This window comes from Coregonus lavaretus (assembly GCF_964263955.1).
Source record: "Coregonus lavaretus genome assembly, chromosome: 19".
NCBI lineage: Eukaryota > Metazoa > Chordata > Actinopteri > Salmoniformes > Salmonidae > Coregonus > Coregonus lavaretus.
Window position 1 is genome coordinate 38,326,430 of NC_140006.1, and position 10,837 is coordinate 38,337,266.

Sequence of the window (10,837 nt, forward strand, 5' to 3'; positions counted from 1 at the left end):
ACATCTCAACATCAACTGTTCAGAGGGGACTGTGAGAATCAGGCCTTCATGGTCGAATTGCTGCAAAGAAACCACTACTAAAGGACACCAATAATAAGAAGAGACCTGCTTGGGCCAAGAAACACAAGCAATGGACATTAGACCGGTGGATATGTGTCCTTTGGTCTGGAGTCCAAATTAATCTGAGATGTAGCTGCCTATGGTGCGCATGTGTGTTATTGCATTTGTATGTAGCTAACACCCTAATGGTTTTCCATAATGTATGCGGTAATGTAGCGGTGTTGTGCTGATTTCAAGCATGTAATGGCCACTAACTGTGATGTACTTAGCTAGAAGGAGCCTAGGACCCGCACACAAAGCGAGTACAACAATATCCATAGGTTAGTTATTGATTTCGTAACGGTATGTATATATGTATGTATGTATGTATGTATGTATGTATGTATGTATGTAGACAATGTATGTACAGGTAACTGCCAAAATAAAGGAAACACCAACATAAAATGTCTTAGTAGGGCGTTGGGCCACCACGAGCCAGAACAGCTTCAATGCATCTTGGCATGGATTCTACAAGTGTCTGGAACTCTATTGGAGGGATGCGACACCATTCTTCCATGAGAGATTCCATCATTTGGTGTTTTGTTGATGGTCATTTTTTAAAATGTTTTAGTCATTTAGCAGACGCTCTTATCCAGAGCGACTTACAGTTAGTGCATACATTTCTTCTTATTTTTTTCATACTGGCCCCCCGTGGGAATCGAACCCACAACCCTGGCGCTGCAAGCGCCATGCTCTACCAACTGAGCTACACGGGGTGGAAATGCTCAGGCACTGCTCCAGAATCTCCTAGCATAAGTCTATAATTGGGTTGAGCTCTGGTGACTGAGATGGCTATGGCATATGGTTTACATTGTTTTCATGCTCATCAAATCATTCAGTAACCACTCCTTCCCTGTGGATGGGGGCATTGTCATCCTATGGGGGTATAGCCATGGTAGCCAAAATAATTTTATACATGGCCCTAAGCATGATGGGATGTTAATTGCTTTATTAACTTAGGAACCACACCTGTGTGGAAGCACCTGCTTTCAATATATTTTGTATCCCTTGTTTACTCAAGTGTTTCCATTATTTTGGCAGTTACCAGTATTTATTTATTTATTTATTTTATTTTACCTTTATTTAACTAGGCAAGTCAGTTAAGAACAAATTCTGATTTACAATGACGGCCTACACTGGCCAAACCCGGACCAATTGTGCGCCGCCCTATGGGACTCGCAATCACGGCCGGTTGTGATACAGCCTGGAATCGAACCAGGGGGTCTGTAGTGACGCCTCAAGCACTGAGATGCAGTGCCTTAGACCGCTGCACCACTCGGGAGCCCGAGTGTGTATGTATGTATGTACAGTGCATTTTGAAAGTATTCAGACCCCTTCCCTTTTTCCACATTTTGTTACGTTACAGCCTTATTCAAAAATCAATTAAATAAAACATTTCCCTCATCAATCTACACGCAATACCCCATAATGACAAAGCAAATAAAAATACCTTATTCACATAAGTATTCAGACCCTTTGATATGAGACTCGAAATTGAGCTCAGGTGCATCCTGTTTCCATTGATCATCCTTGAGATGTTTCTACAACTTGATTGGAGTCCACCTGTGCTAAATTCAATTGATTGGACATGATTTGGAAAGGCACACACCTGTCTATATAAGGTCCCACAGTTGACAGCAAAAACTAAGCCATGAGGTTGAAGGAATTGTCCGTAGAGCTCCGAGACAGGATTGTGTCGAGGCACAGATCTGGGGAAGGGTAGCAAATCATTTCTGCAGCAATGAAGGTCCCCAAGAACACAGTGGCCTCCATCATTCTGAAATGGAAGAAGTTTGGAACCACCAAGACTCTTCCTAGAGCTGGCCGCCCCGCCAAACTGAGCAATCGAGGGAGAAGGGCCTTGGTCAGGGAGGTGACCAAGAACCCTATGGTAACTCTGACTAAGCCCCAGTGTTCCTCTGTGGAGATGGGAGAACCTTCCAGAAGGACAACCATCTCTGCAGCACTCCACCAATCGGGCCTTTATGGGGGTAGAGTGGCCAGATGGAAGCCACTCATCAGTAAAAGGCACATGACAGCCCGCTTGGAGTTTGCCAAAAGGCACCTAAATGACTCTCAGACCATGAGCAACAAGATTCTCTGGTCTGACAAAACAAAGATTGAACTCTTTGGCCTGAATGCCAAGCGTCACGTCTGGAGGAAACCTGGCACCCTCCCTACGGTGAAGCATGGTGGTGGCAGCATCATGCTATGGGGATGTTTTTCAGCGGCAGGGACTGGGAAACTAGTCAGGATCGAGGGAAAGATGAACGGAGCATGTTAATTATTTATGCATAGTCACTTTAACTCTACCCACATGTACATATTACTTCAACTACCTCAACTAGCCGGTGCCCCCGCACTTTGACTCTGCACCGGTACCCCCCTGTATATATAGCCTCCCTACTGTTATTTTATTTTACTTCTGCTCTTTTTTTCTCAACACTTTTTTTGTTGTTGTTTTATTTTTACTTTTTTGTTAAAAATAAATGCACTGTTGGTTAAGGGCTGTAAGTAAGCATTTCACTGTAATGTCTGCACCTGTTGTATTCGGCGCATGTGGCCAATTTTTTTTGATTTGATTTGATTTGATGAAAACCTGCTCCAGAGTGTCCAGGACCTCAGACTGGGGCGAAGGTTCACCTTCCAACAGGACGACGACACTAAAAACACAGCCAAGACAACACAGGAGTGGCTTCGGGACAAGTCTCTGCATGTCCTTGAGTGGCCCAGCCAGAGCCCGGACTTGAACCCGATCGAACCTTTCTGGAGAGACCTGAAAATAGCTGTTCAGTGATGCTCCCCATCCAACCTGACAGAGCTTGAGAGGATCTGCAGAGAAGAATGGGAGAAACTCCCCAAATACAGGTGTGCCAAGCTTGTAGCGTCATACCCAAGAAGACTCAAAGCTGTAATTGCTGCCAAAGGGGCTTCAACAAAGAACTGAGTAAAGGGTCTGAATACTTATGTAAATGTGATATTTCAGTTTTTAATACATTTTCAGAAATGTCTAAACCTGTTTTTTCTTTGTCATTATGGGGTATTGTGTGTAGATTGATGAGAAAAAAACAGCAATTTAATCCATTTTACAATGAGGCTGTAACGTGAAAAAAATGTGGAAAAAGTCAAGGCATCTGAATATTTTCCGAATGAATGTATGTATGTATGTATGTACTGTATCAATGTTCACCCCTGTGTTCTGTTCCTCTTCCAGTGGGGAAAACATCATTGATCACCAGGTTCATGTACGACAGCTTCGACAACACATATCAGGTAATTACAGTACAATGTACAAAGGGCAATACAAATCGAATTACCGTAGATTTGATTAGATGTCAGTGCTTGGCCTGAATAGCTTTTTATGTTTTCTATCTATCACAATACATATTTTAGTTTGTGAATAAAAAATGATAGAGATTGAAACACTGTACCCTGTGGGACTCCTTTTATTGTGCTATTATTGCTAATATCATTTTCCTCTTATTTTATTTGACAGGCGACCATTGGGATTGACTTCTTATCAAAGACCATGTACCTGGAGGACCGAACAGTAAGAAACTCTGTCAGTTACCTGAAAGGAACACACAGATCAACACGGACTACATTATTTCTACCCTTTTTAGTGGCCTAGCACCCTAACTAGTAGCCTAGCACCCCAACTAGTAGCCTAGCACCCTAACTAGTAGCCTAGCACCCTAACTAGTAGCCTAGCACCCTAACTAGTAGCACTCCAATTCTCCTAGCATACTATACATACTAAGTATACCAGAGGAGGCTGGTGGGAGGAGCTATAGGAGGACAGGCTCATTGTAATGGCTGGAATGGAATAAATTGATCGGTATGAACCCCATCAAACATATGGAAACCACATGTTTGACTCCATTCCTTAAATTCCATTCCAGTCATTACAATGAGCCCATCCTCCTATAGCTCCTTCCACCAGCCTCCACTGAACTATACATAATGTACATACTACATACTAATTACATCGATGAGGCATTCATAAATGAGAATGTATTCTTATTCAACTTACCTGGTGAAATTAAACTTAAATAATCGTGTTAATACATAGCTGTTGTTGCGGTTTAGCCAGTAGTGTAGCTCTGTGTGTGCTATGTATCTAGGTGAGGCTGCAGCTGTGGGATACAGCTGGCCAGGAGCGCTTCAGGAGTCTCATTCCCAGCTACATACGGGACTCAACTGTCGCTGTGGTGGTGTATGACATTACAAGTGAGCAGCAAGACATTACAACTCACACTACAAGCAGAACCATATGCATGCACGCACACACACACTGTTACCCTTGTGCACTATAATGGCTTGTCGTTTTGGTGTATCCAGTAAAAAGTTTGTAAATGATGTATTTCCTCCACAGACGTGAACTCGTTCCAGCAGACCTGTAAGTGGATTGACGACGTTCGAACAGAGAGGGGCAGTGATGTCATCATCATGTTAGTGGGCAACAAGACAGACCTGGAGGAGAAGAGGTGGGTCTAGTTCAGGGTTCCCCAATTGGTGGCCCGCGGGCCGAATATGGCCCACGGCTGGTTTTATTTGGACCCCCAAGTTTTCTGACCACAAAAAAATAAAAATACATATTTTTTCATTGTTGGACATAAGACTGTAAAAACAACAGGAACTCAGCTCCAAGTGATTTTAATTTTGGAAATCTGTTCCCAAGTGTTCCTATGCATAATAGAGAGACACGTGATCATATACAAATGTAAGCAAGATTTGTAATGGTATGTTTTAGTCCAACATTATATCTGTTTGGGCTTCTTGCGGTCAATTTGCAGTCTACAAATTTTTTGTAATTATGTTCCGGCCCCCCGACCATCCGCTCCAAAAAAATCGTCCCGTGGCTGAAATGATCCCTGTTCTAGTTTATATTTGATACATGTATTACATGTACACTGACTGTACAAAACATTAGGAACACCTGCTCTTTCCGTGACATAGGCTGACCAGGTGAATCCAGGTGAAGGCTATGATCCCTTATTGATGTCACCTGTTAAATCCACTTCAATCAGTGTAGATGAAGGGGAGGAGACAGGTTAAAGAAGGATTTTTAAGCCTTGAGACAATTGACACATGGATTGTGTATGCATGCCATTCAGAGGGTGAATGGGCAAGATACAATATTTAAGTGCCTTTGAACGGGGTTTGGTAGTAGGTGCCAAGCGCACCTGTTTTATGTGTCAAGAACTGCAACGCTGCTGGGTTTTTCACGCTCAACAGTTTCCTTTGTGTATCAAGAATGGTCCACCACCCAAAGGACATCCAGCCAATTTGACACAACTGTGGGAAGCATTGGAGTCAACATGGGCCAGCATCCCTGTGGAACGCTTTCGACACCTTGTAGGATCCATGCCCCGATGAATTGAGGCTGTTCTGAGGGCAAAAGGAAGGTGCAAATCAATATTAGGAAGGTGTTCCTAATTTTTGTACACTCAGTGTATTATAGCATATATCTCTCTTATAAATATGTTATTTATTGCATAAGCCTATCAGAGGGGTAGTTTGTCTGCCTTAATGTTACTTTTTCAATCCCTTTAAATTGATTATATATGTGTTGACAGCGTGAACATGAGTCACCTGATTTGATTCAATTATGCATCAATTGTTCAACGTCATTGGTTCTACATAAACCATTCAAGATGTCTGTCAAGTATTTCCCTTGAAACATCTGAATGCATGCTATGGTCTGATTCTCCCACAGGCAAATCACTATTGAGGCTGGAGAGCAGAGAGCCAAAGAACTGAATGTGATGTTCATCGAAACCAGTGCCAAGACAGGCACCAATGTCAAACAGGTGATTCTTACTATAAAAATGTAGCATTTCTTAATTAGGCACTCAACATTTCAGAATTGTTGCTTCTTAATTTGCTTCAAGTCACTCACTCAAACATCAGATTTAGATTGTGGAAATTCCTTCTAGTATGTAGTTTTATTGTGTTAGTTCGATTCTATTCTTTCAAACTATTTTCCCTCCACTCTCTCACTTTCTCTGTTTTTCTCTTTCTCTTTCTCTTTCCCTCTCCAGCTGTTTCGCCGCGTTGCAGCAACCTTACCTGGGATGGAGAGTTTGGACGATGTGAACCCTGAAGGCAGTATCCTTTAGAACAGAGTGAGTGACTCAACACTGTTAATCAAGGCTCAGAACAACAAAGAGGAACTCAGTAGAGAGAAACAATCCTTCAACTCGTTGTGGTTGCTGCTACGTTAATAGAGAAGTAGGCAGAAATAGGGTGCCATCTCCAGTGCATTGAACCAGTAATATGATCATTGGTTTGTATGCCCTTAAAAAAAAGGCAAAGTTCAGTAACTACGTTATGGTACTTCATGATGTATTTTGATCGACTGGCTTGTTCTTGTTTCAGGAAACTAAATACCACATTAATCAGATAATATACCTGGCCATTACAACAGATCAAAGATTTTGGACCAAATTCGTAGTTACTGCACTTTGCCTTTGTAGGGCAGTATAGGACAAGGGGAGAGGATGCCCCCTAGTGACGGTATAGCAGGATAGGACCCTGTACCTAGGGAGTAGAGCCCTGCACGGGCATGAAATTTAAGCCAGAGCCCTTCCAATGCCCGCGACGTTAAGGCCCTACCGTTCCCTGGCCCGATTGCTTCTGCCCATACCCGAAATCACAAATAACTTTCACCTTTAGCTGCTCATCTCTGCACTGCTGTGCTGCACTGCATCTGCTCCGTGCACTCTCTGCATGTGTGAGTGTCCATAGCAACGGCTCCGCTTGGCTGCTCACAAGACGAGAGAGAGACTGAGAGAGCTCTTAGGTAGCTAAGGCCTTTCCCAACCCGATGTATAATGTTGGGGGCCCGTAGGACTCGAGTTGGGTAGCAGTGCTCTACTAGGGAGACATGATGAAGGATAGACTATGGTGGTTGGAAGGAGGGCGTAGTTACATATAGTGTGGAATTGTGTGAATGTGTGTGTATGTGCACGCGTGCTTGTGTGTGAGAGAGAGAAAGATAGAGGGTCTATTATATTGCATTCAAGTAATTTCTGTTGACTATGTTATGTGCCACTGTTTTGTTGTTTAGAATGGAATATGCAGATAATGTTTAACCATTTTCTATGTATTCCCCAAGTTTTCCTTAATTGGACACTTTCCAGTGATTGACATAAAGCTGGACAAACCAGCAGAACCCACTGTCCCAGAGGGCGGGTGCTCGTGTTAATGCAGAGCTGTCGGACAGCTTCCTTCACACCATAGGCTTGTTGTGTTGCTTCCTACTGGTTAGCTTCCATTTGACTGATTGGATATGGGCCTTGTACCGTATATCCGATTAGACTAATCAAGTGTTATTTCAGTCTTCAGTTGTAAAATATTGTATACTTTGTCAATATGTAGCTAAGTGCCGGACAAGAAAAAAATAGAAAAAAAGTTTTAGAAAACTGAAAAAAATTGGAAAATGGAATGAAACACTAATTATTTTCGCCATTATGTTTTGTATTTTTTTATATAAAAGGGAAAGCACCAAAAATGAGGCCTAAATTGGGAGATGTGGGCCAGTCCATTTTCAAGATGGCTGCCCTGTCTGAATGTCTGCAGCACGCATGCACGCTGATCTCATGCCTCTCCTCTGGCTCTCGAACCCCGGAGCTGCTCGACTAACTTAGAATGTTTTATAGCATAATAATAGCAAACTCATATCAACAATGTGTCCCAATTCATATTCCCCACAGGAGTTGATTTACCGTAGATTCAACCTTAATTTTCTGTAGCTGTGAAAATGTGTAACTCTCAATGGGCAACTTTTATAGAACAACTGTGCTGTGGTAAAAGAAGAAGAAGAAGAAAAAAGCCAATGGAATTTCACAAGCCCTCCCCCTTCCTCCCGCCGTTCCCCCGGCAATACACATAACGATCCACTGTACTGCACTGCACTGTATATAGTAATGTGATATGTATGTTGTGAACGTCCCTTAGTAGAAGTGGTCCTTGTTCACCGGTATGAATAATGTAACAATGTTTAATGATGAATAAATTAAAGATTAAAGGGCTTCACTCTTCTAACCATCCACACTTACATATTTCAAAATGGTCTCGTCTTTGAAAAGTGTCTCTTTTGCTTTGCTCGCCGTCATATTTATGATCCTTTGAAATATATACTGTATATCAGACTAAGTCAAAATATAACATATCATATTTTAATTCGATATAACATAAACCTCTCATTTACAGTTCAATAACTATTCAATGAGGTTTGGGGGGGGGGGGGGGGGGGGTGGAGACCATGGTTAGAGTCTAATACCTATTTCACACTACCAGAGCTGGTTTTGAAAGCAAAAGTCAAATTGAAAACATTATTGGCATTATTGAATTCGATTTTCATAATAGCAAGCTAGGAGGACTGATGGTTTGCTTAGCTAAGATAGCAAGTTACTGTAGTCGTCTAGGAAACTTGCCAGCTAGCTACTTCAGTGCATTTCTAGCGGAAAATGTGTTCTAAGTGGGATAATCAACTCGGGGCTCTATGCATTCCCTGGAAAATAATGCAACTCAGTGGAAGCGTGGTGGCACACAACTTACAAGTCGTGCATTATTTTCCACAGAACGCTTAGAGCCCCTCGTTGATTATCCCTTACGTAATTATGGCTATTTATTTTATAAATGTGTTAAAAACCATTAATAGACAGTTATAATGCATTTAGTCAAAATTCAGTGCTTGCCAAATAGTGAGCCAATATTTACTTACAGATATTAACATGCAAATTAGACCAAAGTGACCGAAACATTAAGACAAGTTGAGAAGAGACATGAAAGACAGAAGTCAAGGTAACACATCTGATTATGAGGACATGAAGCAGATTATGCAGCTGTCTGCTCAAATTAAAGGTCAAGGCTCAAGAGGCGGTGGCACACATAGTTAATAACATGTCACTTGTGATTGGTTGCCAGTGTGTGTATGTCCCTTCTGACTGGTTGTCAGTGACTCAGGTGTCTCTGGGTTTGCTGACTGTGGAGTAGAACCTAAGAGGAGCTATGTGGATGATTGACAGTAGAGTAGGCAGGGCTTTGACCAATGTTGACAGTGGGATATTCACCAGAAGAAGTGCCGTCTTAAGGGATGGCGGCACTGGCTTCAATAGGGCAGCTGGGGTCCTTGTGGTAGTTGAGAGAGTCAGAGGGGCTTGTGGGTAAATTGGCGTAGATGCTGGACTGTAGGAGGCGGTCCTTTATTTAATCATAGTCAGCATCACCATGACAACCCTGGAGAGGAGGAAAAGGAGGAGAGGGATGGGAGGACATGATGAGAGAGGGAAGAACATACACTGAACAAAAATATAAATGCAACATGTAAAGTGTTGGTCCCATGTTTCATGAGCTGAAATAAAATATCGCAGAAATTTTCCATGCGCACAAAAAGCGTATTTCTTTCAAATGTTTACATCCCTGTTAGTGACAATTTCTCCTTTGCCAAAATAATCCATGCACCTGACAGGTGTGGCATATCAAGAAGCTGATTAAACATCATAATCATTACACAGGTGCACCTTGTGCTGGGGACAATAAAAGGCCACTCTAAAATGTGCAGTTTTGTCACAAACACAATGCCACAGATGTCTCAAGTTTTGAGGGATTGTGCAATTGACATGCTGACTGCAGGAATGTCCAGCAGAGCTGTTGCCATAAGCTGCCTCCAACATCATTTTTTTGAGAATGTGGCAGTACATCCAACCAGCCTCACAACCGCAGACCACGTGTAACCACGCCAGCCCAGGACCTCCACATTCGGCTTCTTGACCTGTGGGATCGTCTGAGACCAGCCACCCAGACAGCTGATGAAACTGAGGAGTATTTTTGTCTGTAATAAAGCCCTTTTGTGGGGAAAAACTAATTCTGATTGGCCATACATTAATGTATGGAGAGATCATAAGATGTATGTATGTGGACAGAGAACAAGGACAAGCCATGTGTTATTGGTGTCACGAGTGAGTACAGAAGGTCAGTGTGCCAAGATAGATTGGGGGCCACTGGTGCTAATCTTGGGTGCGTGATGGAATGGCCTGGCTAGGGTGCCACATGATACCAAGTAGGTGGATGATATGATGGAGGATGAGTGACACTTAATAATAGTTAGCAACTGGGTAAGATAAAAGTAGATTGGAAGGTCATTATATAAGCTGAGAGATTTGGTATGGAAGTCATTCATATGAAAAGAGGCAGAGCACGTACCCCCTGTCAATGAATCCAATATTGTGAACATTAAATAATGACTGAATCCAATCTCCATCTGTGTAACATGATCTCTTGCATCCTGAACTTCTCAATACCAGAAACTCATCATAACAGTAACTGAGTAAATTCATTGCGTTTGTATTTTTGTTCAGTATACACTACCAGTCAAAAGTTTGGACACACCTACTCATTCAAGGGTTTTTCTTTATTTTTACTATTTTTTACATTGTAGAATAATAGTGAAGACATCAAAACTATGAAATAACACAAAAAAGCCCAAAAAGTGTTAAACAAATCAAAATGTATTTTATATTTGAGATTCTTCAAATAGCCACCCTTTGCCTTGATGACAGCTTTGCACACTCTTGGCATTCTCTCAACCAGCTTCACCAGGAATGCTTTTCCAACAGTCTTGAAGGAGTTCCCACATATGCTGGGCACTTGTTGGCTGCTTTTCCTTCACTCTGCCGTCTGACTCATCCCAAACCATCTCAATTGGGTTGAGGTCCAATTTGTAAGTCGC

At 42.2% G+C, this 10,837-nt stretch overlaps 1 protein-coding gene and 1 pseudogene across 2 annotated transcripts in view; one reads left to right on the forward strand and one right to left on the reverse strand.

Annotated features, from left to right (window-relative positions):
* Positions 1 to 3,342: 3,342 nt before the first annotated feature.
* Positions 3,343 to 7,309, forward strand: LOC311146436 (ras-related protein Rab-6B-like; the record flags this gene model as incomplete). Its single annotated transcript, XM_084182942.1, has 7 exons — positions 3,343 to 3,372; positions 3,596 to 3,649; positions 4,224 to 4,329; positions 4,475 to 4,586; positions 5,819 to 5,912; positions 6,144 to 6,210; positions 7,245 to 7,309. 7 exons carry the CDS (start codon positions 3,343 to 3,345, stop codon positions 7,307 to 7,309), a joined length of 528 nt encoding a protein of 175 aa, XP_084039068.1.
* Positions 7,310 to 9,068: 1,759 nt separating this feature from the next.
* LOC311146291 (polymeric immunoglobulin receptor-like) overlaps positions 9,069 to 10,837 on the reverse strand; it is a 15,506-nt pseudogene continuing 13,737 nt past the window's right edge. Inside the window, exon 7 of the transcript in view lies at positions 9,069 to 9,294. The product of the transcript in view is annotated as a polymeric immunoglobulin receptor-like (transcript). The remainder of the gene's footprint in view (positions 9,295 to 10,837) is intronic.